Source organism: Trichophyton rubrum, assembly GCF_000151425.1.
Source record: "Trichophyton rubrum CBS 118892 genomic scaffold supercont2.6, whole genome shotgun sequence".
NCBI classification, from domain to species: domain Eukaryota; kingdom Fungi; phylum Ascomycota; class Eurotiomycetes; order Onygenales; family Arthrodermataceae; genus Trichophyton; species Trichophyton rubrum.
This window is the reverse complement of record NW_003456423.1, coordinates 654,751-681,680: the sequence shown is the minus strand read 5'-3', so window position 1 is coordinate 681,680 and position 26,930 is coordinate 654,751. Positions and strand designations below refer to the sequence as shown.

At 49.1% G+C, this 26,930-nt stretch overlaps 10 protein-coding genes across 11 annotated transcripts; 5 read left to right on the top strand and 5 right to left on the bottom strand.

Moving 5' to 3' along the window:
• The first annotated feature begins 2,346 nt into the window (after positions 1–2,346).
• On the top strand, positions 2,347–4,307 carry TERG_05659 (uncharacterized protein). 2 transcript variants are annotated; one of them, XM_047750012.1, is made up of 5 exons: positions 2,347–2,568; positions 2,661–3,085; positions 3,195–3,250; positions 3,318–3,377; positions 3,600–4,307. In XM_047750012.1, exon 5 carries the CDS (start codon positions 3,771–3,773, stop codon positions 4,119–4,121), a length of 351 nt encoding a protein of 116 aa, XP_047606659.1. In that variant the 5' UTR covers positions 2,347–2,568; positions 2,661–3,085; positions 3,195–3,250; positions 3,318–3,377; positions 3,600–3,770; the 3' UTR covers positions 4,122–4,307. The 2 variants fall into 2 exon arrangements, with proteins under 2 accessions (XP_047606659.1, XP_047604455.1); XM_047748473.1 differs by having other exon boundaries at positions 2,347–3,250; positions 3,318–4,307.
• A 1-nt stretch (position 4,308) lies between these two features.
• TERG_12320 (uncharacterized protein) lies at positions 4,309–4,927 on the bottom strand. Its single transcript, XM_047751292.1, has one exon. It carries the CDS (start codon positions 4,891–4,893, stop codon positions 4,420–4,422), a length of 474 nt encoding a protein of 157 aa, XP_047606658.1. The 5' UTR covers positions 4,894–4,927; the 3' UTR covers positions 4,309–4,419.
• Positions 4,928–6,669: 1,742 nt separating this feature from the next.
• TERG_05658 (uncharacterized protein) lies at positions 6,670–7,839 on the top strand (the record flags this gene model as incomplete). Its single annotated transcript, XM_003233738.2, has 1 exon — positions 6,670–7,839. One exon carries the CDS (start codon positions 6,670–6,672, stop codon positions 7,837–7,839), a length of 1,170 nt encoding a protein of 389 aa, XP_003233786.2.
• Positions 7,840–8,513: 674 nt separating this feature from the next.
• Positions 8,514–10,389, top strand: TERG_05657 (queuine tRNA-ribosyltransferase; the record flags this gene model as incomplete). The annotated part of the gene is made up of 8 exons (XM_003233737.1): positions 8,514–8,705; positions 8,791–9,041; positions 9,158–9,241; positions 9,318–9,638; positions 9,702–9,759; positions 9,815–9,892; positions 9,953–10,140; positions 10,206–10,389. 8 exons carry the CDS (start codon positions 8,514–8,516, stop codon positions 10,387–10,389), a joined length of 1,356 nt encoding a protein of 451 aa, XP_003233785.1.
• Positions 10,390–12,682: 2,293 nt separating this feature from the next.
• On the top strand, positions 12,683–13,738 carry TERG_05656 (thymidylate synthase; the record flags this gene model as incomplete). Its single annotated transcript, XM_003233735.1, has 1 exon — positions 12,683–13,738. One exon carries the CDS (start codon positions 12,683–12,685, stop codon positions 13,736–13,738), a length of 1,056 nt encoding a protein of 351 aa, XP_003233783.1.
• Positions 13,739–13,911: 173 nt separating this feature from the next.
• Positions 13,912–15,033, bottom strand: TERG_05655 (uncharacterized protein; the record flags this gene model as incomplete). Its single annotated transcript, XM_003233734.2, has 1 exon — positions 13,912–15,033. One exon carries the CDS (start codon positions 15,031–15,033, stop codon positions 13,912–13,914), a length of 1,122 nt encoding a protein of 373 aa, XP_003233782.2.
• Positions 15,034–15,283: 250 nt separating this feature from the next.
• On the bottom strand, positions 15,284–19,294 carry TERG_05654 (uncharacterized protein; the record flags this gene model as incomplete). The annotated part of the gene is made up of 2 exons (XM_047748472.1): positions 15,284–19,054; positions 19,244–19,294. 2 exons carry the CDS (start codon positions 19,292–19,294, stop codon positions 15,743–15,745), a joined length of 3,363 nt encoding a protein of 1,120 aa, XP_047604454.1. The 3' UTR covers positions 15,284–15,742.
• A 996-nt stretch (positions 19,295–20,290) lies between these two features.
• Positions 20,291–21,602, bottom strand: TERG_05653 (uncharacterized protein; the record flags this gene model as incomplete). The annotated part of the gene is made up of 3 exons (XM_003233732.2): positions 21,178–21,602; positions 20,547–21,090; positions 20,291–20,486 (listed from the first exon to the last, which is right to left on the bottom strand). The coding sequence occupies exons 1-3, from the start codon at positions 21,572–21,574 to the stop codon at positions 20,291–20,293; spliced, it is 1,137 nt and encodes a 378-aa protein (XP_003233780.1). The 5' UTR covers positions 21,575–21,602.
• Positions 21,603–22,218: 616 nt separating this feature from the next.
• Positions 22,219–24,047, bottom strand: TERG_05652 (leucine aminopeptidase 1). The gene is made up of 3 exons (XM_047748471.1): positions 23,348–24,047; positions 23,114–23,271; positions 22,219–23,043 (listed from the first exon to the last, which is right to left on the bottom strand). Exons 2-3 carry the CDS (start codon positions 23,267–23,269, stop codon positions 22,285–22,287), a joined length of 915 nt encoding a protein of 304 aa, XP_047604453.1. The 5' UTR covers positions 23,270–23,271; positions 23,348–24,047; the 3' UTR covers positions 22,219–22,284.
• A 1,360-nt stretch (positions 24,048–25,407) lies between these two features.
• On the top strand, positions 25,408–26,535 carry TERG_05651 (uncharacterized protein; the record flags this gene model as incomplete). The annotated part of the gene is made up of 4 exons (XM_003233730.1): positions 25,408–25,432; positions 25,538–25,766; positions 25,840–26,279; positions 26,339–26,535. The coding sequence occupies 4 exons, from the start codon at positions 25,408–25,410 to the stop codon at positions 26,533–26,535; spliced, it is 891 nt and encodes a 296-aa protein (XP_003233778.1).
• Between the last annotated feature and the right edge of the window lie 395 nt (positions 26,536–26,930).

Sequence of the window (26,930 nt, the reverse complement as noted above, 5' to 3'; positions counted from 1 at the left end):
CTCAGAGAGATGCTAAAGTCGATCAGTCAAGGGGCAACATATTGACGAAGATTTACTAACGATAATTCGAAAACTGATGTATCACGACTTTCGCCTTGCTGTACATTTTCTTCCTTCGCCTTCTTCTCAAAATTGTCTTATTATCCTGGAGGAGCCATGGTACTTTCTCGGGTTGGGTTGGATCAGAACATCGAAACCCATGGTTCCATTTCTCGCTTCGACTTCGATCTATCTGTGGTCCTCATTTTCCTCTTCCGCTTTCCCCTTCGGATTTTTTCATTTTTTTCTTTCCTTATTTTTTTTATTTTTATTTTTTATTTTGGCAATTTGTCTCTGGTTCACAGGCAATGATGTGCATCGTTTACCAGGATGTCCCCCCTAGAATATTTAAATACTTGGATGTCAATTGGGTAAAAAAAAGAACATTGCTCATCCATGCAAGCGCTGTACCATCTATTTATTATTCAATCGAAGCTATCGGCTCCTCGCCTTTACATTGGCTACTTATCTTTGCCTGGCGTCCAATCCATCGGGGAATTTTTTTTTTGATCCGCCCTAAAAACAAAAACCAGCCAGATGTCACGATGCAATGCAATTAGCAAAACGAATGAGCTCGTGAAATTCCTACCCGACCAGTCAAAACATCACATTGACCAAAAGGAACAACTCGAATTTCCATCCCAAAGGGGCAAAAGAGGAAAACAGAAATGACTCAAGGGTGCAGCCAAATCCCGTCCAACTGCAGATATTCCTCTGCTGACCGAACTATGATCCGGTTAAGTCAGTGGAATTATTCAAAAGCTGTCGTGCTGAGGATGCAGGCATGAATGCCCAACCAAGACGAAGTGCAAAGAAAAGAGAGAAAGCAGTGAATCAGCACAGCAAAAAGCATTCAAGCCTTCCCTGGCCTGCAAACGTCTCTTCCTAAGGGCTCCATCTCTCTCGTTCCCCCCGTTGGTGCCGCGTCTCGCTGCAAGTCGGCCTGGCTGGAACTGCAGCAGGCAAGCGACTTGCTTCATTTTACTCGAAGGACGTTTGCCTTGACGTGCCTTGGCCGTCTTGTCTTGTGTGCATCTCTCTTCCTTTTCTTTTTTTTTTCTATCTACGTTTCTTTTCCTAAACTGCGTTCTTCCCTTCTTCTTTTTTTCTTTTCTTTTCTTTTCTTTTCTTTTCTTTTCTTTTCTTTTTGAGCATGATGGAGCAAGATGTGTGAGAACCTCCATCCCATATTCCCTGCGGTTTCTCTGCATACCTCTTGCTCCACCCTTCCATCAGGAGTCCAATCCGGATCTGGATTGCACATTTTAGTCAGTCTTGATGCTGACGGACCAGCCACATTTCACGCCTCACGATTTGGCTCCCTGCGGTGGCCTAGGGTTCGATGCTGGGTGCTCACGCAGGGCGAGCTACCACTATTCGGCCTGACTGGACGCAGCGCCGAGATTAAAGATGTCAGTCAGCAAGTGATGGGGGATGGTTATTATTTTTCCTTTTTTGTCCATCCTGTCTGGTTCTTGACCAGATGCTTGCTTACTCGATACATTTGACTTCATTCGGAGCATCTTTGCCTCTCTGCTCTAGTGTACCCAACCGCTCCGCCTCGTTTGGTCCTTTCCCAGGCATATTATAGTCCGCACTCCAATTTTAAGTTGGTAGTTATTTTGGAGATGGGCTTCGATGCCTCACCTTTTTTTTCCTCCCCCCCTCGCTGTTCGGCTCGGCTCTCTTCTTTTGGGTCTATTTCCCTTATTCGCTTGCACGCTGATGAGTTGGCAGATACATGCTGGATCCTCTTGTGGGTGATCTACGCTGCCCAACTAACTCAACCCGTTCCTAGGGGAAAATTCTCTAGGTACAGATGAGCCGTGGCATGGTCCATGTTCTCGATACATGTGTATGTGCGTATGTGAAAGGGGAAAATGGGGGAAGGCACGCAAACCGTCTATAGGAATGAATACCTAACACGGAGCGGACGGCTAAATAGCAACCCCATCCATCCCCTCGAGGACCTCCTACCCTGTTTCTGGCTAATCCATGGATTGTTGCTCACTATGGGTTTCAAGTTACCTATCAGTATCTATTCTACCCCTCCACTTCTTTTTTTTTCGTCCCTCTTCCCTTCTCTTGTTCGATATTCCCTTGCGAATCCCTCCTTTTGGGGGCCGCTTGTGGGCCCACCGGGTTGCCCACCGATAAGTCATACATACAGACTGACATGGCTCTTCTCAAGTCTGTTCTCCCTGCCCTCTCATAATTACTTCCAGTCTTCCCGGCCCTACCACAGGGTCTGGCTGCAATGCCGGCCGCTTGTACCATGCCGCCCTAGCACTGTTCCCCAGACAAATTCCCTGGCTAGTTAAGAATGGCAAAGCTGGCGTGCCTTCTGTGATTTCGTGGACAACCAGCTGCAGCGGGCCGGCCCATCTCCCCGTGTTCATCTCAACTCTCAATGGGTACCGTTTTTAATTTATACCTATCCCACCCCTCCTTCTCTGCAATTTTCTTTTTGACTTTTGCTATTTTTTCTCCTTGCTGCATCCATACGACATGTCCTAAAATCGGAAAATGGTGAGCTAGCCAGCAAAACAGCAGAATTTTCAAAACCTGTGGACCGCACCGCCGCCTAGCTTGTTACTGACTTGGTTGACACAAATCTCAAGAAGAAAACCTCACCCATGCATATGCCAACTCCATTCAAACGGCTTTGAAGACGAACCGCCCCTCCCCCGGCCCCCGGGCTTGCAGGAACGTCGTGATCCTCGACATCCTTGATTGTTCCATGCCCCCCCTTTTTCCTCATCGTTGGCAAGTTTCCTGTGACTCTGCTGTCCTGTGTTACTTTATAGCGAGCTTCGTTTCCATGATATATATATATATACATATACATATATATAAATATCTTTATATATTCGCCCGTCCAGAATTGAAAATTCTCACAAACCCAGACAAAAACCAGCCCTTTTCGACCAAAGACATTTTTCCCACCTCTACTACAAATTGTTTATTATACGAACACCACATACGTCGTTTTCGACTGTTTGCTTTTTCCATTATTATTTAGATTCGAGCTATAGCGTTCACCACAGTGAGTTATATCACCTTTCCCGTCCTACGAGGAGTGCTTGTGGGGTTGAGCCACGGCTGTCCAGACATAAGCCGATACTAATATGAACCCTTTCTCTCTCTGCCCTCAGGACCATGGCTTCCAACGGTGGTACTGCTCGTGTGTCATGGCAAGAGAAGCTCAGTGGTGCGTCAATTGTCCTGGAATACGTCTTGAGGCGTCCTTTTTTATCTAACTTGATTATCAAAACCAGAGCACTGCAGACAGTCGAAACTCCAAGCTCCCGTCTTCAATCTCGTCTCGGACCGCCGAGGTAGCTATTTTACTATTTACCCTCTCTTCTAGCCTCGAACGCCTTCTCTTTCCGCTTATTTCTCTCCTATATACACGTCTATATGTGTATATGACCCTCCTGTTTTCCATACAAGATAGCACGACCCGGTCACCCAACAGACTCTTCTTTTTCCCTAAAATTTGGTGACAAAAAAGAGACGAACTTCCAAGTTAACTCTCTTCTTCTTCCTCCTTCTTCCAGGCGGCCGCACAGCATGGTCTAGCAGCGTGAGCATCCAGGGATCGAGCTTTTCAGCCCGCTACTTCTATGCTGGAGAATACATCAACAACGCCAAAGAGGACGCAGCCGAAGTGGCCTTTACCCAGCTGAACTCGCAGCCTCGGTTGGCTACCGCCCTGCCGGGACAGCTGTATGCGCAGCAAAAGTAGCCACGATGTCGGGGCTTTTTTATTCGGTGTCCCTAGGAGCGCCCACTATCACTGCGTTTTTGTGGCGCTAGCGGGAGCTCAAGGGGTGGCTGGACGGGTGTTGATCTTACACCATAAACTATTTGGTTGCTCAACGTCTGCTGGGCACCGTTACGGAATGATTTACGGATTATGTCCTCTTACTTTTTTTCTTCTTATTCCATTACGCAACACCCTGAACCATGAGGATGCTGTCCTCGGTGTACGTTTTCAGAGACGTTATTTCGATGCTATTGACGTTCTTATTGGCATTTATTTGGATATATATATATACAACCGAGCCTTGGGAAGGTAGGTGTATAAAACAGTTCGGGCATTGCTTTTGCAATTATTATTATTATTACCTTTATTTTGGCAGGAAATTGGCGGCTATTTCATTTAACTCCCACTGACTTCTTATATTTTCACTGACCCTTTAACTGAACCCCCTTTTCTTTTTCTGCGTCTCTTTCTGACTCTTACCTGCCTGTCTTGTCCCCTCGAATCGATTTTCCTAATTTTGTTCATTTTCCTCCTCCGGCTAGCCGCAACCTCGAAAATGGAGATTTAGGTTGCGTGTTTCTCGAAGCCCTCTCCTTTCCGCTCCCGATGTTTTAATCCGGACGAGGGGAGGGATGCCCTGAGAGAATCGGATGCAAGGTTGGAAGTGCCAGGATTGTGGACGGGTATTTCTCTTCTTGCCCCCCCCTCCGGGAGGGATATGACCACCTAGGTATTAAATCAGACAAAAAATGCAAGCAGCCCATGACAATATGCACACTCTTCTCGTCATCACCGTCCCTCTCTCCTGTCGTCTGCTTGTCCTCTCCCCACAGGTTCATGGGAGCATGTCCGGATAAGTACAACTTCCCGGCCGGAAGTCCGCCGTCCAACGGCGTCCTGGAGATGGCCAGCTGTGTAATTATATAAGTAGCAAGTCCAGACGTCAGAGAAGCTGCATGACAGGCCAGGGATTGTTGCCTACCGTGCATTAACTTCTCGTCACTTGATATCATGGATGTATCCATATACTTAGCTACTCCGTCTGCAGCGTTAGAGGGTAGAACAGACAGACAGACACGCTGCATGACATCACCCACCACCGTCGTCGTCGTTCACCACCACCACCAGCAACGTCTGCCTGCCTGCTGCGTTTCTTTTTCCATTCTGACAGTTGGTTAGTTATATTTGCTTCTGTGAATTATGGTTTCGGAGGCGCAGGAAAAGGCCGCCGACGGTCCACCACTAGCAACGACGAGGCCGGGGGTGCACCGCAGTGTAGTTTGTGTGTGTTAGCTAGTTAGTGGTAGTGTGTGTTAATTGGTGGTAGTGTATGTGTGTGAGTGTGTGTGGTGTGTCTGTCTGTGTGTCGTCGTTGTGTTGTTGTTGACTAACGGGCTAGTGCGTGCGGCAAAGACTTTTTGATGCCTCGGCCATGGCGACCGAATCCTTGCATCGCCCGCACACCAGCAGCGAACCTCGAACGGCCAACAGCAACGCCCATCTCACCCGCCCCGTCTGCCTCGCCCTCGTCTCCCTCGTCCGAAGCAGCAGCAGAGCAGCAGCAGCAGCAGCTCTGGCCTAGCATGCAGGCGTGCGATCGCTGCCATCGCCGCAAATCGCGATGTGACAAGCAGGTGCCTGTCTGCGGTCCCTGTCGGAAGGCCAACGTCGCCTGCGTCTACACTGACCGGTCCAAGGAGCCTACGTATCGCAAAGAAGTCGTGGAACGCCTGGAGCGGCGTTTGAGACAGTGTGAAGCAACCAATCGTGCGCTGGCTGCGAGGCTGGCGGCGGCACAGAGCGAGAGCAGCAACGCCGGTAACGGCTCTGAGGTCCCAGCATCAAGGCAGAGCCCCAGTCTCGATGCCAGCGGCGGCAGCCCTGGTCAGCAGCAGCAGCAGCAGCATCAGCAACAGCAGCAACAGCAACGGCCGAAGCAAGAGGGTGACAATGAAGTGACGGATGAGGTCTCGTTTCTCTCGCTGACCGCTGGCGGTGACCGTCAGTTCCTAGGCTCCGGCAGCGGCGTGCTCTTCGCCAACCTCGTCAGAGCCACCGTTGATGCTGCTCCAGTCCCGATATCGACGCCGGCAAGGGCCTCGTTCACTCCGCGAGCGTCACATCCAGAGAATCTGGCCCGCGGTGGCAGCATTGGCAGTGCTTTCTCAGTTGGTTCGCCTGCTGCAAAGTCGGAGACATATCAAATCCCGCCGGAGCCGTTTGCGCGCGACCTTCACCATGCATACTTCGAGCACGACTATCTTTGCTACCCGTTCCTGCATCGACCGACTGTCCTCGCGGCCTTTGAGCAGATATACAGTGACCCGTCCGTCTTGGATCGGGATGTCTTCTCGTGCTTCATCTTCTACATGATCCTTGCGATCTCGTCCGTAGACTATCACAAATTCGATTGGCAGACCCGGCCTGATGCTGAGAATTTCCATGTTGTTGCCCTGTCGAAGCTGACCGAAGTGCTACAGCTGGGAGGAATCAAGCCTCTGCAGGCCATCTTGCTGCTCTGCCAGTACCGGATGAGAAGCCCCATCCAGGATACCTCCGCGAGTACGTACAGAAACCGTTTCTGCATGCATACAGTTTTCCCACACGGACTAAAACTGAGCTGACTTGAAAATAGGCATGTGGCACCTGGTAGGAGTTGCCTGTCGCATATGCATTGAGCAAGGCCTTCATCGAGAATCAACGTATCCTCCCCGGACACCGTCAGATCGGATGGAGACTGACTCGCCGAGTAACACGGTTCGTGCGGAGGTGGGCCGGCGTTGCTTCTTCTGTGTCATTGCCATGGACCGGTACGTCCTCTTGACATGAATTAAACACACACAAAAAAGTGTACAACGTCCATGTATTTGCTAACAATTCGTAGTGTCGTGAGCAATACTCTTGGTCGTCCTTTTGGGATACGCCTATCAGATACAGATACGGCATTGCCTGATCCTCAATATGACCTCGAGGTAAACCCGCCTGAAAGCAGCTTCCACCCAACTACGGATAGTTTCTCTCGCACTGCCCTCTTCGTACACATAGTCCGGTACCGGATCATCTGTGGTAAAATCCTATTCTCCATGGATAACGGCCAGTCGGGATCTCAAGAATCAAACGAAGCCTCCGCCCTGTCTAAGCGTGACAGCTTAGCAGCAGAACTCGAACAGTGGCGACATGACACTGCCTCGCTCAGCTTGCCAGCTGTGGACTTGTCCAGCACAATACCCGGTGACAGATCAAGTTTCCGCGCTCACGAGTGGTATGAGCTACTGTATTACAATGCACTGCTGATGCTGTACCGCCCTTCCCCAGCGCTGCCGGCGATATCGTCCACAGTACCTACCGCAATACAGACCATCTTTACTGCGGCCAAGCAGTCAATCACCCTATATGCGCATCTTCACCGCTCCAGGCGGATCAATTACACCTGGATCACCCTCCATGCCGTGTTCATGGCAGGCCTCTCATACATCTATGCTGTTGGCCGCCATTTCCGTGCAAAGCGGAGATTAGCAATGGGCGGACCGGCCGGGGTAATGCTCGACGAAGACCCTTCGATAATCGAAATTGTCAACGAAACCCGGGCCTGTTCGACCGTGCTAGTCGCTGTTTCCGAAAGATGGAGCGCCATTCGTCACTCGCATGAAGTCTTCCACCGTCTCAGCGATGCTGTGCTCTCAGATGCAATTGAGCTACTGAATAACCCACCACCAACTACATCAACATCAGCTTCGGGTACCCAGTCTCTTGTCTCACCCATGAAGATGGGCCCAATGACTTCCCCAACAAGTCTACCTACTTCTCATCTTTCGCCCATGGCCAACGCAGGTATGGACCAATGGCCTATCCCAGACACCAGTATGAGTCCTCAGTTAGCAGTTGACTCGGTGCTGCGAGACTGTTTCAGAGACCTCCAGCACATGAATGAGTATAGCTATGGAGATGATCCAATCTGCCGTCTCTCGCAGGACTGGCTCGGAGAGATTGGTGGAATGGCCCTGGATGCGGTTCATGTTTGGGGTGAATGAACACGGTGCAGTAATGGACTATACTTACTAACTCCGGGGCTCTAGCGTCTTTTCCAAAGCTCCCTGGTGATGACTGTAATTGCCTGGGAGCTCTTCTACAGTCCTGACGGAATCAATATGGGCTTGGAACCCCCAACCATGGGACGCCCTATATACGCTCACTTCGATGCGGCTTGCCTCGACATCCGGAAACTGCAATACAACCTACGACATTAATGATTTTCCTTGTGTGAGGATTGTGGCCTCGATCGTACCAATAGGCTATTTTCAGGACCTTGTCTATTCTTCATTGGCGATTTTTGGGTTTTTTCTGGATGCATATCAATTATCTTTAAGGCGGGTCAAGGCAACTACTGGTTAGATGTCGGTTGGAAGCTAGGAAACCTAGTTTGAGATAAGTATTGTTATATATAGACGATCACAATACACATCTTTCTTCCAACGAATCTGTATCTCTTCGGCTACAAGGATAGTTTGCGCATCCCAGCATTAAATTAGAGCATAAACCTTCTTTGTGCATAGAATATGCATAAGTCACGTGGAGATAAGAAGGGCCAGAACACCGCAAAAAAAGCATAAAACGTATCTTGCCAAAGGCTTTCAGGCCGAATGAGATGGAGTTGGACTCGACGCGTTTTGCCATGGATTCATGATATATATTCTGCATACGATCAATGAGATACATACGGCGCATAGTTTCCGCCGCTAAATCTACTGTATTCTCGCCACTACCGAAGAAAAGTACCTTGCTTGAGCTGTATGGTCAAGTTGTCATGGCTTCATCAAAGGCCTCCCTCTCCACAGAAGGGAAGGAGAGAAAGCCAATGTCCTCGGCCTTAACATTTGATCTTGAGTCTAAATGCTCTGTGAGATATACACTTATGCCCTGTTTCAATGTTTCTTCCGTGTATCAGCTCTTCAACTCCGCATGTGCTAATTCACTTGCCCTAGACCACAAAAGCCCGCGCGAGTACCCTCCACCTCCCCCACGGATCAGTCAAACTACCGATTTTCATGCCAGTTGCAACCCAAGCATCATTAAAAGGCCTAACACCGGACCAACTTGCACAGACAGGGTGCAAACTTTGCTTGAACAATACATATCATCTGGGTCTTAAGCCAGGACAAGCTGTGCTGGATGAGGTTGGGGGAGCGCATAGGTTTCAAGGGTGGAATGGTAACATTTTGACCGATAGTGGTGGGTAGGTTTATGTCTTTTTGAATATCTTTAACATTTACCCTGTCGGTACAGAAAATTCGGGCCGAATCCTGCCTTGGAACTTTGCGTGACTAACTTGTTTTACCCTCCCTGGTATAGGTTCCAGATGGTCTCTCTCTTGAAGCTTGCACAAGTAACGGAGGAGGGTGTACGATTCTTGAGCCCACACGATGGATCGCCAATGTACGCCACTGCACTCCATCTATCGGACTTCCAACGTTATTCTCTCTCGTTGGATGAGCGTTGACCGGTTCGATAGGTTACTCACGCCCGAGCACTCAATTTCCCTACAGAACTCCATAGGCTCCGACATAATTATGCAATTAGATGATGTCATTGCTACGACGTCCCCAGACCACGCAAGGATGCAGGAGGCAATGGAAAGGTCAGTACGTTGGCTGGACCGGTGCATAGATGCACATAAATACCCTGAAAGGCAAAACCTTTTCTGTATAATCCAGGGAGGACTTGACCTGGAAATGCGCCGTCAGTGCTGCGAGGAGATGGTAGCACGGAACACACCTGGAATCGCAATTGGCGGTCTATCTGGGGGAGAGGCGAAGGATGAATTTTGTAAAGTGTTAGTGACCTCCCATTCTTGTTTTGCATTGGGTGATGGCCCATCTGACTAAGGAGTGAACAGGGTCCACGCTTGCACTGATATGCTACCAACGAATAAGCCTCGATATGTTATGGGTGTGGTGAGCTTCCGGTTTCCTGACAACCCCAAGGCAGCTTCTGTCTAACGTCTCTCAGGGATACCAAGAAGATCTAGTAGTAGCTGTTGCTCTAGGCGCCGACATGTTTGATTGCGTTTTCCCGACTCGAACAGCGGTGAGTTATGCATTTTGTAGTTGCCTGCAAAATCTAAAACAAGGCTGACTTATGCTATAGCGTTTTGGAAATGCCTTGACACCATATGGTACTCTAGGCCTTCGCCGTGCCGGCTTCGCTCGTGATTTTAGGCCAATAGATGAAAATTGCAAATGCAAAACTTGTCGGCCTAAAGAGCAAGGCGGTCTTGGTATTACTAGAGCATACCTGCACCACCTTGCGGCGAAAGAGACCGTTGGAGCACACTTGTACGTGTGCAACCTATATTTCTATTCTTCCCTTCCTTTATGCTTCTTACTAACCACCTTGACAGTATAACCATGCATAATGTTCATTACCTGCTTGCATTGATGGACTCAGCTAGACAAGCAATTCTCGAAGATAGATACCCTCAATTTTTAAAGGAATTCTTTAGAAACCTTTACGGCGAGAAGTCAAAGATACCACAGTGGGCGGTTACTGCACTTCGTGGAGTTGGAGTGGATATAATGGAATAGAAATGGTTTTGAGTAATTAATATCTTTTATCTCAATAGATGCACTGATGAATACAAAGAGATATATTATTAATTATATAACTTATACCCAATATATGAGAATAGACTTGTATACTGTGGTGGGTTCCTCAGGGGCAAAAAATCCAACTCCGGAGAGGTGATTTTAGACATTGCTTTCATCAATTCTACAACCGATGCTCTGTTAGTGAGTCACCTCGCCGTGGAAGAGAGAATATCTACTCAATGCCTTACCTCTTTAACACATCTCAGCTAGAGGATAGTATTAGCCGGATGTTTCGAAATCAGGATGGGAATATTTACCATGCAAAATGTCGTGGCCTCAGCAGTTGCACCTGGACCAGCACAGTGATCTATGATACATTTTTTGTACTATACAACACATCTATCAGTATTGAAATGCGTGTACCCCTCTAGGAAACAATATGTGCTGCTTACCGCGGTGTAGTCCTAAATTCAGGAGAATTGGATACCTGGTCAGCTGCCAGATCTTCATACGTATCACTCCCCAGGAAGAACAACTTACAGCCATTGTCACCCCAGAAAAGGCGGTGATGGCAACGAGGAAAGGGGTGAATCGCATATTTGTATTTTGCTTGGATCAGGGATTTTGAATCATTTCTGTAAAGGGGGGGGTTTGGGGTACCAAGCTTTTATATTGCTCTGGGCGCCAGTGTGATTAGTACAGTGTGACTAACGAAACCTGGAGGAAGATTAATAGGCTAAATCATGCTATCACAAGGCGTTTTCCAAGTGTGATGATACTCTGTTCCATCCCCAGTCTCCTGATGATGTCTTTCTGTACTACGTGAAAAGTAGTGGAACACTAACAAGCACTCTTACAGTTGCCACTGTGACAGATGACTACCCAGGGTTACTCAATGCCAAAGCAAGTTATCAACTACGCAAACTAGGTGTTTGAGAAACCCACACTCCACTTTTTGTTTGGGCCTTTGTAGCTATCTAGAAGTTACTCAGAACTGCAAGACCCTTACACTGATCAGCAAGGCGCCTCCCAGGGTGCTTAACTTGTGATATTTGCCTTCTAACTCTAAACTATTTAAAGTTCGCTGATCAACCTAATCTCACTGTGACCATCTAATCTGATAAGATAAGATCAAATGTTATAATTATTGCTGCACTCTATACTATCGAGTTGGTTACCTGGAATTCAAGTATTCTCGAAGTTATTGTCAACAGACATATACTCACCCGATGTGATTATTTGGTTGGCCATCACAAAAACTATGTATGGTATACATTATTGTCATGCTGTAATTCCATTAAAAATTGAAATGAATAACGCAATTAAATAGCAGCCAGGGCATTTATTATTTAACTACAACAGCTTCTAAGGATATAACTTATTGCCATCGTAAACTTTTATATTACGCAAAAAAATTGTAATCCTCAATAGAGATTATCACTGTAAGGCTGTCTAGGTAATATCAAATCTAAGTCTAATCGATATCTTGAATGGGTAACGCCAGGAAAGGCAGACAATCTAGGGATAATAGAAATACCATAATTCGAATTGTTGAGGGGTTTCCGCGCATATATCTAGTAGATCTTCAAGAATAGACATGAATATCCAATGGCCATTCGGGCGAAGGGCTAATTAGTTATTTAAACCCGCACTTATTCTATAACGCGTGCCGAAACATATCTTATCAGATTGCCGGACCATTAGAGATTATTTTTGTGTGTTTGACTAAAATGCATATATAGCAAAGCCTCTAGGCTCTTAGTTGAGGGCAGACGTCGATATCTCTCTGCTATCTAGTGCTGAGATACGGCCCAGGGTATTTCCTTTATTCTTGCAGGTCATACCAAGTAACCGAGGAGAGACCACACTGCGTCACTCAGTGACTCCTTCCATATATATAGCTGGATAGTCGTTTGATTAGATATAAATAATCCGTTCCTTGTTCCCCAGACAATCAAGTAGTTTCTTTATTTTTCTCTTTCCTCACAGAGCCGAGGAGGGAGAAGGGCAACTGCTGAACGAGTTAGTGTATGCAAGAGTTTGGTTTTTATATTTGCAATGATGTCTGTAGCCGGGGACTCTAGAATTGTGAGATAAATAGTGGGTGTTCAAGTGGCCTAAAGGTAAATTAGTTAGCTAACTAGTTACTGAGTTACGGGACGCGTCTCAACTAAGTTGGTTGGCGCGACAGTTAAATCGATATTTCGCTCCTTGCTCAAGTCAACTACAACCACCGATATATCTAACCACAGGGAAACACAAATACCACTGTGACAAGACAAACGGCAACATGGCCACAACTCCATCCATCGGCGGATCGGATTCCAACCTCGCCCTCAACCCGCCTTCACAACTAGAGGGTCCTTCGCCCTCACCCACACCGTCCCATGACCCCTCCCACGAAGAGCATCAATATCTCAACCTCATCCGCACCATTATCGGCACAGGCGAGCATCGTCCAGACCGCACTGGAACAGGGACTCGATCTATTTTTGCACCACCACAGCTTCGCTTCTCGCTGTCCAAGCCGTCGTCTGACCCTTCGAACCCAGATCCCGTCCCTGTCCTGCCCCTCCTGACCACGAAGCGCGTCTTTTTACGCGCAGTCATCGCAGAGCTCTTGTGGTTCGTATCAGGTTGCACATCTTCGCTACCGCTAAGTGAAGGTGGAATAAAAATTTGGGACGGTAACGGCAGCCGAGAGTTTCTCGACAGTGTTGGCTTGTCGCATCGTGAAGTCGGCGATTTGGGTCCCGTGTATGGATTTCAATGGCGCCATTTTGGCGCAGAGTACATCGATGCGAAAACAGATTATACCGGGAAGGGAGTCGATCAGGTCGCTGAGGTTGTCAGGAAGCTGAAGGAATCCCCGTATGATAGGCGGATAATTCTAAGCGCCTGGAACCCAGCGGACCTGAAGAAAATGGCTCTTCCACCGTGCCATATGTTCGCACAGTTCTACGTGTCGTTTCCACTACAGAAGGCGGGAGATGAGGGTAAGAAAGGAAAAGGCACATTGTCTTGCGTGTTATACCAGAGATCGTGTGATATGGGACTGGGGGTGCCCTTCAACATCGCATCATATGCGCTGTTGACGCATATGTTTGCTCACGCAGCAGATTTGCATCCTGGAACTTTTATTCATACCATGGGGGATGCACATGTGTACCTTGACCATATTGAAGCTCTGCAGGAGCAGCTTACTCGGGAGCCAACTGATTTCCCTACACTCAAGATCAATCGTACTGACCGGGGATCCGGTGAGATGGACGGCTGGAAGGACTCTGACTTCGAAGTTTTGGATTATAAACCTCATAAACTGATTAAGATGAAGATGAGCGTATGATTGCATAGACTACGTGATATATACTTGGTATTAGACCATGGAGGATATGCTATGTATGGATGTTATGTGCATTATGAATGATATTAGGATTATATCCAACCCTGACCGCCTAAACACCGATGCCAATATTGGTATAAAAAGGAGGCGCTAATAAGTACGAGAAAGACATGACTCTACATCTCAATCAAGTCTGGGACTGGCGGGCCGACTCCCCTGAGAAGAACAATAGTATCACCCTGGGCCACGGAGCAGCTACCGATCTTGTTAGAGAAATCTAGCAGCTTGCCTCCCTCGACATGGAATATCCTTAATCGATTTTCTTCTCCAGCAGAGCGGTTATTGACGTTTTGTACTTGTAACCTCCGTGCTGCATCATCAAGTATCTTGCCGACACTCCATCCTGCATCGAAGTAGAAATCTCCGGTAGGATATTTCGCCGTAGTCGTATCGGCAGATGCTTCAACATGAAGGTAAAATCGCTTGGATGTGTCTAGGTTCGGATCACCCTTGGAGTTCTTCTTTAGGGCATTTAGCTGCGCCATTCTCGACGCCGCCGAGGGTTTTGCTTTGGATTTGGAGGACGGAGGAGCGGTAGTAGTCGAAGCTTTGGCTTTGCCCCAGCTTCGTAGGCGAGAGAATGCCTGTCGTGCCTTATCCGCAGATGATGTGAAGGCCACTGCGGCCGGGCTGGCACCTAGTGGCGTGAGATTGCTGCAGTCATGGTCCTCTCGCATCCGGTGGGAAAGACAGTATTCCCTGTTGCAGTTTTGGCAGTGTACGCCAGCGTTCGCCATCGTATATATGAGCGCCTTGCATGATGGATGAGAGCACTGTGTAGAGTTATAAACCGTAGGTTTCGGGGAGAGAGTTGTAGATTCACTGATGCCTTGCCCTGTCCGTCGACGAGCCCATTCTCCAGCCTTCGGGCATTTGTGAGTCGTTTCCGTTCGGTGGTCAAGACAAAAAGTTCCCTTACACGATTCACATCTGAAAGGCAGGAAATCTAGCTGTCGACAGAATTCGAACTCGCAGTGTTTGCCGATGTCTTCAAGATCACGATCGGCCATCTGGGTATAAGAATGCTGGTCTGGAGTTGAGAACGACATGGCGAAGGCTATAGGTAGATAGGTAGATGGGAGGACTATAATGAGACTATAGGTTCTAGGATAGTAGCGGAGGAGGTAAAATATAAACGAAAACTGGCCTGCAAGGCCACAACTGGTTGACGTCGCTTTTTTGTCATCTGCGATAAGAAGTTTCCAGCTGATCCTTATCGCTTCCATCTCGGGGATCATTAATACTCCGTGTTCCGGAATTAGTAATCAGGTACAGAACTTTAATAATAAAAAAACATAATACTACAACTATAATTGGTCAATATTCGTATTATTTGTATCAGCCTCAAAAGCCTATTAATAGTTGGCGGGCACTTTTGACGAAGTGCAGCTTAGATGCCTTTTTAGATGATAAAAAGGATTGAAATGGCCGATACATTACTCCATACATGTAGAGTCTTCTCTTGATATAGTTAATATTAGGTATATATGATAATATTAAATATACATGATATCTTTGCGCTCCTGTTGCTGCTCGGGGGCAAAAGAATGACAGTATGGTTTGGGTATTTCCAGACCCACGATACGAAGCAGCTGAAGTTTACTGGAATTACATTATACAATATGGGGTATAAAGGCTAATCTGTCTTGAGACAAGCAAAGTAAGCAGAACTTGCAGCATGAAGCTCAAAAAGAGACAGGAAGCCAAGGGGGGGAGGGAAACGCCAACAGTCGCCGTGACTCGGACAAGAGGGGAATAGGTGATATGATTTGTTCTGGTAGTACTTCAGTCAATAGAGGGTAGACAAGCAGGTACATTCGCATTGTACATTGAGAAAAAGGAAAAGAACCTGGGGTAGGACAAAGGGTAGATGGTAGAAATCAGAAAGGATAAACAAGACATAAAACAAGATACAGGGGATAAAAAAAAGAAACATATCGAAAGGAGCTAAGAGTTCGAAGGAGGGTTTTGAGACGGTGCAAAGGGAATGGTAGATGTTGCTGTGAAGACAGGCAGTTGCTGATGCGCTGAAGCTGGCGGTGAGCGGACTGTGATTGTAGGGGTCTCGGGCTCAAGGGCCGTGTCTGGCGTCAATGGAGGAGAGGGCATGGTGTTGGTATTGCCTGCGGCCTCGTTTGGTGTCGATGCAGCCGACTCTTGTTCATGACCGGTGATTAGGTCTTCGTCATAGGCCCCGTCATAGGATAAGCCAAGATTTGGTCTTCCTGGTGGGCTGGCTTTTTTAGCGTTCGTCGCAGTAGTTGAACGGGGATTCGAACGTGACTGTCGTTCAGTAGCCTCCTTTGCAGAAGCCTTGGCTCCAGGGGTAGCTCTGCTTGCCGTTTTGCGTTGGGATGACTGTGATGCTGCTTGTAACCCTTTTTTCCGATCCTGGGTCAACTTGGCTTCTCGAGCCGCATTTTCCTCGGGGCTGGGCAGGTTCAGCTTAATGTTCAGCTTCTTCACGCTGGCTGATAAATTATCGACGCTTCCGCCATTCCCCTGAGGTTTCTTTGGGATATTTCTAACTGGTGTAGGAGCTCCGCTGGTGACTCCGGTTCTAGCCCTACTTGCGCTATTCTGTGATTCAGACCTCGAGCTTGCTCGCGAAGGTGAAGGTCTCAAGGGTGGTTCATGAGTTTTAGGTTGGATTATCTTTCCAGCTGGAGATACTGGAGATGTAGATGCAGTGGACGTCGTGCTGATTCTTCGTGAAGAACGGCGAACAGAAGGCGAATTTGCAGGTTCCCCACTACCGGTCATATTTGGGCCAGGTAAATCATTACTAGAGGCGATGGTGGTCCGACGGGTACTGACGGTAGAAGAACGGGAGCTTGCGAGATTTCCTGTAGACACAGCGGGGGCTTTCTGTTTTCTCTCTCTAAGTTGCATATGGCTCGTGCCTCTCTCACTGGAGCGTGGCTGTTGTTTGTTTCCCACAGATGCCAGACGGCTACCCGGTCGAGACTGGCTTGGAACCACTTTCAGGTCTGCATGCTGGCAACTGGCAGTCTGACGGTCCGTAGGGATGAGAGTCTTGGAGAGCTCAAAAGCCGCTGTGGCCCACTCAACTCGTGGAAGTGGCGGAGGGGAAGGGTCCCGAGTGTGATTAGAGGATGGGGACCTATGTGGCCGAGTTGGTGTGGTTGCCTTTGCGGCAGATGCTTGGGTGGGAGCAGAGAAAGTAGGTGGCCCTCTCCCGCGAGGCTTTCGTGGTGTGGTAGGTGGAGTGTTGACAAGGACTTCCAACTCTTCAAGTAAGGCTGGCGCCCACCATATAGGGTCATAATTAGATTTAGATGTGCCATCTGCAGAAACTCCATGCTTGTCTTCATTCAGGCTCAGTCTTCTGTACATCTCAGCGGCAAGCCGGCTGCTATTGGGATCTCTCTCGATCTTGATTTCGGGGCAGTCGGAGAGACCGGAGAGATGGCTGAAGACACCGCTGGCCAAGGCTCTGTCCTTATATCCACCTTCCAGAACTGAGATCACTCTTCCATCGACAGCGAGATCTTCCTCCTCTGCCATTCTAACGACATCGGCAGTAAATCTGGCATAGAAGTCCGTTGGAACGTTGGCTTTGTGTCGCTGCATATTGACTCCCTCCCACTCACTTCCATCGAAGCCAGCAGAGAGAAAGATAGCAGCCTTGGGCTGGGGTGCGTTGGGGGAAGCATTAGAACGAAGTTGAAGCGAATGAGCTCGTAGAAACGCACGAGCCTTCTCGAGCAGAATGGTATACTTCGTCTCGTATATTTTCCAGAATTCCTGGGAGGTCTCCCATGTTTCCATATGAACGTTCCATATGCTCTGGCCATGAGCATTATCGATACAGACGCTAGCGTTCCGGATCTTAGTTTCGTCTCCTTCTTCGCATGGGTAAGAGTTGATATCATGCAGACTAAAGTATCCAATTGCGGTCTTTTTACATGCGGCAGCATTTTTAGTAGCATTGGTTGCTTGTTCGTTCTGCTCCCAAGCAATGGCCTGAGACCCGTCACCGTGATGAAGGTCAAAGTCAATAATGGCAGCGTGGGTGAGTCCGTGCGTCACGGCAGCATATGAAATACCCACATGAACGTTGTTGAGCCAGCAAAAGCCGGACGGGTAGCTGCCTGAACAATGGTGACCTGGTGGTCGAATGCAAACAAACGCGCGGCGTATCGACGGAGAGGTAAATACTGAGTCAACAGCATCACAAACTCCTCCCAATGCGCCTTCAAACGCGTTCAAAGATTCAGGGCAGAGATATAGATCCCATTCATGCAGTTTTGGAACGGCGTTGCCTTTGGTCTCCCTACCAGAGCTGCTGGGACGAACGAGTTCTCTGCCGTTCGTTGCCAGTCTTCCCTCAGCAGCATCACACATCAACCGAAGCTCTTCCATCCATTTGGTACCATGGATGTGCGTTACTGCTGGTGAGTCCAGGGGCATGGTCCGTACAGACTTTCTTATCTGAAACGGAGGAGCCGGGAGCCGTTGTAGGTCGAGGTTTGGGTGGGGCGCAAACTCGTTAGAGCCATAACGAAGGCCCATGCGGATAAATGCAGCAGCCACACCAAGGATGCTGGCATGCATTCTCTCCGGCCGTTCGACGATGCTATTCAGGTCATCTTGGGTGGTGCGCGGGCGCGAGAATCGGTGGCCGTAACAGGCATCCTGAATGATGACGACAGTGCGGGAGTGCAGCTCCGTAGTCTGATGAAGGGCCATTTCTCGGCCCCAATACTGAGCAGCTATTTCTGATGCCGTCGGGGTTGGAGGGGGTGCCATCTCTGCGAGCGGTGTAATAGGCCGCCCTGACGCGCCAGGGGATGACGCCAGATGTTGCGCCGACGAGCGCCGCGAGAGACTCTGACGTGGAGAAGATGAAGAGGCGGCCAGATTCTGTACCGATCGGAGGGAGCTGATCGATGCTCGCTTCTGTAATGACTGTGTCGAGCTGCGTCTCTCGTCACGCAGGGACGTCGTGCTAGTGGTCCTTCGAGGGGCGCGTTGCTCCTGCTGCTGCTGCCTCGAGGGCGGACGGGCGCTAGGGTCTTTTCTTAATACGTTATGGGTTGTCTCTGGCTTGTGGTACGGGGACTGTAAGGGTGAGAGAGATGGTGAAGGTGTCTTGTTGTTATTCTTGTTGTGATCATTCAGGGAGGTAATGTCGAGCCTGTTGAAGCTCTTAAGTAGCTCCTCCTGGCCACTGCACCGGCTCGAACGCTGCTGCGGCGAGGCCATGATGGCGGAGAGTAGAGCCTCATTCACCTCCTATTGTCCTGTAACCACCATCAGCATCAGCTTGCTACTAAAATGTGCGGATTTCCACTTACTCTGTCTTGTCCCTCAAGGTGGTCTTTGTTGCTGGAGTCAATAACAACAACATCCACATCTATAGACGTTGCGAAAGTTAACCTCCTGTCAAGGTGCTTAGTCAGCTGTCACTCTACATCTACTTACACCTTCTCTGCTGGTGTCCTTCCCCTTACTTTTACTCTGGATATCACCCATTATCTTACCCTATTTACTAATATTTCACCGATGGGAAGTCACAACTTTTTATGGCTGCTATTGTAGACAAAGTCCAGCTCATCTGAATATCTGGGCTGTAGCAGAATTTCTGATTGGTTGATTTCTTTAGCCTCTGGTTGGTTATAAATAGAATAATACTAGCTTCTTTTGGTTAGTGACGTACATCACAACAAACAACCCCTTTCGGAGCCCCCTGGAGACCCCCTATTGTGACGATGATCATGAAGGAGATGCAGCGCAGGAAAGGCCCTGCAGTTCCTACATGAATGAATGCAACGCAGTAAACTAAGAGACTCTAAAGCTCTCTCATACTACGACTGTCAAGGAGATTTGCGGGACAATGAGGACTTTGTGCTCAGGATGATGAAGCTCGATCACGGAAAGGGACCAACTAGCCATCAGTTCTTTGAAGATGAATAGCTCTGCCTCCATTAAGTCCCAAGGATCGGGAATACGGGACCTTGCCGCTAGCACATTATATGCTTGCACCTAGCCCTGCAGGGTCCTTGAGGGTAAGTGAAAAGGGGTGTAGAGCTATGTGTTGGAAACAGCCAACTTGTAGGATGTTTCTGGCTACAAAGATTGCAATATAGTATCGGTAATAAGGGGTATCATGGATCTAGGTACTCCGTGTTGTGTAATATGTAGTTATCCCGGAAAGACCTCATTGACGTGAGAAGAGGTAAGTTGCGGCTGTGAATGAGTTGAAATAGAGCAAGGAGTGCTCCATGATCGTTGGTGTAGGCCTCTTTCTTGGCCTCGAGGGGATTAGCATATAATGGTTGATCTGTATAGTTAGCTGGATTAGTAAATACTTACGTTATTTGTAAAGGTAGAGATGAAGAATGCGGTTTCCTTCTATTTTATCATCTAGGCAGACTGTGGCTGGCAATAGGATAGATAGAATAATGGAGACCAAAGAAGGAAAAATACTACGGAGAGAGAAAAAGGGGGGAGATGGATAATAAAAGCCGTCTACATCGATACCCATAGAGGCCGAGGGAGAATTCCGTCAAATTTGCTGCCTGGAAATCCCCGGCCAGCAGCAGCCAGGAGGCCTTGTGAGACCTCATCGATCGCCACATACGCTTCACGGCGAGGAGGATTGCCGACAGTCACGGACCATGTTCGAAGGCCGTAGTAGGATGCCAGAGAGTGAACAAGCCATCGCCTAACCAATTAAGTTGCACTCTCTATACACTGGTTTGTATCCGAGAAGAATAAAACTCACCCGAAACCAGCAGCTCGATCTTCCGCTGGGCTTTCAAACACCATCTTCTCTCCAGATACCACTCGAGATGAACGTCTCTGTTTCCGAGTAGAGGGATTCACCCTGCGGCCGGCAAAAACAACCTCGTCATTGTCACTCGAGCTGTTATCGCTACAGCATTCACTCTCAGCTTCTCTCGGCTGATGCCAGGTTTGGGTCTCAATCCATTCTTGCACAAACAGCCGGATTTCCTCTTCTAGCTCCTGAACCAGTCCTCGCGCAGCTCGAGCATGCTTCAGTTTAGCCCGCAACTCCTTGGATATCTTATCGAGCTCAGCGTTGGAATGAGAGGCCTTCGCATCTCCGTGTGTCTTTTTCTTTTTCTTATTCTCGGATATGCCCTGTTCCCTCTTCGATTTGCGACGGGCTTGTTCCTTTGCGGCTTGATGAGAGTCCCAGAGAGAGGCGAGATAGTAGGGGACCGGGTTATGACGAGGATACGTAGGTTGGATTTCCCAGTCGTTAGCTGATGGAGGCTGAGCCCAAGGATTGCTCAGTAGACGGTCTATTAAGAGGTCAGTCATTTTACCTACCCAGCTAGAGTACCGTTCAAAAAAAAAAAAAAAAAAAGGAAAAAAAAATGACGACGTACCGTTCTCCCAGCGCTGTCGTCGTCGGCTTCCTTCCTTGCCCTTGAGCAACGACTCGCGACGCTTCAGGCTATCGCGGCGCAGTGGCTCTCTGCGTCTGTATGTCGATGGCCCAGCAGTAGTAGCAGCGCCGGTGCCGGTGGTGTCCTCTGCAACGCGGACGCTGCGTCTCAACCGCACGGGAGTAGGCGTGGGCGACTGCGGCACGTCATCATCCAGCGGGATGGTCAGGGGCGCGGAATTGCGATAGGGAATCGGCGAGGACTCGAGGGACAGACTCTCGATGGCCTGCTCCGACCAGCTTGAGATCGCGTAGACCTGCTGCGGCGTGAGAGCATTCGACGTTGTTGCCGTGGATCCAGGTGCCGGGCTAGCGTTGAGGGTTGGATGGACGGCCATCGCAGCGATGCCCAAAGATGGAGTTGTGTATACTGATGTATACCGATAAGGAACAGGCTGGCTAGTGATATTAATAGGTTCTCTGCCTGCTAGGACGGAGGTCGGGTTCTCGTATCTCGATGACTCGCTGTGAATCATCTTTTTTTTTTTTTTTTATTTATTTCCGCCGCCGAGATCGCCCGGGCCAATCGTCGTTTGTGGCCACAGCATGCCTTTGCACCGCTCGCTAGGGACACACAGCCAGCTTTAGTATGCGATATTCCAGCCAACTATGCGAAAGGATGCGCAGAGGTCACGACGTATGCAGGAAGGCAAGAGCCGGAGTAAGAGATACATGTAATTTTTTAAGTATATATCAAGAATATATGTACGGAATATGGCTATGTACAGGGTTGGTGCACAGTAAATGTACAATATTGACAGGATAGAGTAATCGGATTTACTTAGCGAGCTCAGTGACGAAGCCGACAATGAGCTTAGCGTGCTCGATCATGTGGTCGAAGTCGAGGTAGCTAATGTTGTCAGAGTCAGTGTGGAGGTGAGGGTCGAGGAGATCGATGGGAGACTCGGCAACCATGGCAGATGGGTAGCCATTGCGGTTGGCAGAGGCGTGGTCAGAGCAAGCATAGCCGCAGCGGGTGTCGATGGTTGGGATTGAGCAGTACTTAAGCATTATTAGGACATCATTTCATCGATGAAAAATATATTTATCAAGAGTTGAAGCTTACCTTGGTGATGACCATGCGGACGAACTTGGTCAAGTTAGCGTTGACGTTGTCGGTGATGATACCGAAGGACACCTTGAGACCCTTGTCGACCATTCCCTTGATGTAACCGGTCATGTCCTGGTTGAGCATGCCCTTGACCTTCTTGCCGGTCTGTTTGTAGTTGGCGAAGATGGCCTGGGAGCCCAGAAGACCAGCTTCCTCACCGGCGTACCAGTGGAACTCAATGGTGTTGGCAGCCTTGCCCTGGAGGATGGTCTGGTCCCGGAGAACACCACGGAGGGCCTCAAGGATGGTGACGGAGCCACTGCCGTTGTCATCGGCACCTGGAGCGCGGCCGGTCATGGGGCTGCGTTGGTTGATGCTGTCTTGGTGAGCACCGACGACAACGACTTCAGGGGAGCGGCCGGGAATAGTGGCAATGATGCTGTGCTGAGCGAAGTTGTGTCGGAAGCTGGCGACCTTGGCTCCGTAGCGATTGGCACCAGCGGTATTGATGGCAGCCTGGACTTGCTCCTGGAGCCAGGTGGCAGACTGCTTGCCAAAGTCAGCCTTATAGTAGCGGTTTTGGAACGAGCTGAGCTTGGTCAGATCGCGCTGCATGTTCTCCTTGGAGAGGGTAGCAATCATGGCGTTAACAGCATTAGCATGGCGGATGGAGGTTGGGTAGGCAATGGCTGGCTGTGCAACAGCAGCAGTGAATCCAACCTCCTCGTCAGTGATGTCAAAGAAGTCTTGACCCTTCTAGAATGGGTGTTAATAACCAATATTATCTAGTGAAAATACAACTTTTGCGTAGGATAGTGGTACATACCCGCTTAAGCTCCCACTTCTCCTCCTCGGTAACCCAGCGAGTCTCACCAGGGGCAAGTTCGATGAGGAACTTCTCGGCCCGGGCATCAACAGGAATGCTAGCTCCGAGGACGGAGGTAGCGGTAGCGCTCAGCGCAAGAACAGAGAGGAGCTTCATGGCTAGAGAAGAGCAGTGAGCAAGATGCCTATTTGGGCTTAGGTGAGTAGTTGGTATAGGAGAACTGTTGTGACTAACTGTTAGGTAGATCTTCGGGAGATAGACAGTCTATCAGGGGTAAGTATGGGGAAAGAGAGGAAGGGATAGAGATACTCTCGAAGATCAGCTCTGAAGATCTGTTCGATCCGTGCGAGGAATCTCAGAGCAGATCGGCAGCGCCTCAGGGGATATTTATATTCGTTTCCATCCCCTACAAAGACCTCATCTGACGGCGGCGGCAACAGCGGTGATGACCCAACCGTATCATGACGGCTAACTATGTGACGGATTACGGCGGCCGAAAAAGATAGGAAGCACGATAGGTCTTCTTCATCTTTTGCCCCCTTCTAGACCCGCATCACGCCGTGAGTATTTGGGCAGACGGTCCGGAATCCTACCTGAAGACTTCCGCCCATGTGCAACAAGCTGGACACCCAGGATACCCCATGATAGTGTCGTGAGCCTAATTGATATCCGGGCAAGATGATGTGGTATCAAGAGAGATACCCTGCCTAGGGTTGACGGCGGCGGTAAGGAAAGGGGGAGGGAAAAAGGGGAGAGCAGCTGGCCCCCAAGAAAGCCAGCTTACCGGCTAGTTTGTCTGTGGTATGATGATACCACCTCTAGCCACGCGACCCCAGAGATGATCGAACAAGTCAACATCCTGAAGTGGGTACGCCAAGTAGAAAGCAAATTGAAGGAGAATGTAAGATAACTTTCTTGCAACGCGGGGTGAGTTCGCAGCAGTTCACCGTTCAGAATATGGGGTGCAGCGCCCAGCTTATATATCAATGATTCACGGCATCTTATGTTATATAGGGGGTATGTTTTCACAGGTTCAATGCGTCTCACATTCGCCTGGAGAAGAAGAAACATTTCTGAGCGTGATCTGGGCCTGGCGAGACGTCGGCTTCCCGGTGATGGAGAACCTGATCGACCGGCTCTGTGATCGACCAGCGGGATCGAGGGTGACCCTCCTTCGAGAAACATTCCAGTGTGCCTTCGTTTCCTCGTTTTACGGTTTTGTTTTGTTTTTTTCCCTGGTTCCATATTTCATTTTGAGTTGGACAGGCCTCATCTGCGCTTGTCCCGTGCCCTAGCCAATGGGCAGCGCAGACAGGCGAAAGAAGGTATTATTCTTATTAATACCAAGACATCCCTCGGGAGAAATGTATCATCCTGGCTGTTTCGACTTAGCTATATATAAACATATATAGTGTGCACTATAGGGTGTCTGAAGCGCACCAGTGTCTTTTGATATCAGGAAGAGCGAGCGTGCGTAGTCCGTTTGATGTCCCGTTTCTTGTCTCCGTGTCTGTATCTTCCAGCACCCCAAGGCAAGGCTAGTGAAGTGGCATTCGGACATATACCAAATCCAGTCATGAGCCCGCGATAACACACCTAGTATCTGGAACGGCGTCGCCGTCTCCATCTTGTTTATCTTGTCTTCTCCATCTTTTTTTCCTGTTGACGTCGGAATAAAAACAAGAAGTCAAGATAAGGTGATGACTAAGATAATGACTAAGGAAATAAATTTAAATTCGCTGACTAATCCCGTGCTTAAGCGTGCCATGTGACCGACCCCGCAAACTTGCCTAAATGGGACATGCATGCACAGGGGGCGCGGTCCAAGCTGGGCTGAGCTCCATAGTTGGTACTTAATTTTTGGTGTGAGTCCCCGCAAAAGCCAAGTACCAACTATGCCGCAAGTTCTCATGCAGCCATGGGCGCACAGGAACGTCAGCTGCCTCTTGCTGCCCTGCCCTGATTGCTTCTGTCTGCTCAGCATGCGCCGACACGACGCAAAAGGAGAGGATGAGAAGAGCGTCAAGCCTTCGGACTATCCCAACTAGCGCTGCAGGAAGAGTTTACCAAGCAAGCCAATTCAAGCTCGCTAGCAGGAGAAGGGTTTAGCTGCCTGACGACCTTGTTTTTGCGCTGCTGCTGCTGCTGCTGCGGGGGTGCGACAGGAGGACCTCTGAAGAACATCCCCAAGACCATCCCCCAACTCGCCAGCGAGGCACATCAACATCGAACATCGCATCCATACTTACATCCGAGATAGCGAGTAGAGGCAGATAGCAGCAGCTCCGACAAACATGGCAGACTCGACGGTTCATACTTGTGAGTAGCCCGAGACGAGAAAGTGAAGCAAAGACAAGCATCATCTCAACGCTGTTCTGGCCTATCGGCCGCTGAGCTGGCATGGTTTACTCATCTTCACCCTAGACAACCCCTTCGTCAAGCGTTCGTCGTATCAGCGTAGCTCAATCTGGGCTTACCAGGCTGCCAGCACGATCTCCTGGCTGCTCGTCGTTGGTATTGGTATCTACTCGGGCACCCATCGCAAGCACCACGGCACGCCAGAGAAGGGAGATGGTGATGCCCTCCACGCCCTCGCACACGACGACCACCTCAATGCCTTCTCTCAGACCAAGGTCGTCACCGGTATATACTGGTGAGTTGTCCTATTGGGAAACAATGTGGAAAGAGAGGATGATAAAAAGGTCTCGCTGATAGCCCTTTGACAGGATAATTCTGCTCATCTCTCAGCTGGGTTATATCGGTCAGCTCTGGAGCTCAGATGAACAGCACGTTACTACGGCCGCCAATGTGGCTCCGTACTTTGTGCTCAACAACCTCTTCGTTCTGGCCTTTACCTTGCTCTTCACCCATGCTAAGTTTTGGTGGGCTGAGGTCTTTGATATCTTCAGCTTGATCAACCAGGCCACTCTCTACTGGAGCTTCCCAGGCCTGCACCCATTCATCCACCTGCCAGTTGCGGCTGGACCATATGCCTGGTCTCTGCTCACTCTCTTCTGGAACGGTGCCATAGCTGTTGGCGGCAACAGTACCCCCTTGAGACTTGTGGCCAATGTCTTCATCTGGGTATTCTTTGTCTTTGGACAGGCTCACATCGTTATCCGTAACGATCAGTTCTTTGGATACGCCCTCAGCTTGCTGACCTTCTGTAACTTTCCCCCACCCGTTCCAGTTTCAAACCAAGACTCAATGTGCTGACTTTTCTAGCTCTCTCGCTCAAGCAACTGGCTATCAAGATCATCTCTCTGCAGTGGATCTTTGCCTTTATCATCTTCGGTATCTTCGCTGCTTCATCACTTTACAGTACTGTTACCAACTTCCTCGGCCTCAACTTCTTCCTCATTCCCCACGAGGAGCCAGAACAAGGCGACCGTGAGCGTGAGCCTCTTCTCACCAACGAGTAGGCAACATAGTTGACCTCTACCATCGTAAATGTGACTAATACTCGAGTGCCAATCTGTCTCTCAACCGGACTCTCTTGACTGCCTGGACCATATCTCTACTAACCCTGACTCTAATATTTCAATATCTCTTTGGTGCGAGTTTATCTACCCACTTAAGCAGAAACATACAACTATACATCACCGCTCCATCAAATACGTATACGAGGCAAGACGAGACCCGAGAAATGCCGCTCTGCTCCAAGGCTGGAGGTTTCATTCAGGTGATCGTGTCTCGGAAATTATCGTCTATTTTCACATAATATTCCGCTTCTCTACTTAGCCGGCGTGTTCGTGATCTCGTCCTAATATCTGTAGTTACTGCAAGTTTTCCTATGTGGTAATGTCTATCTTTTTAT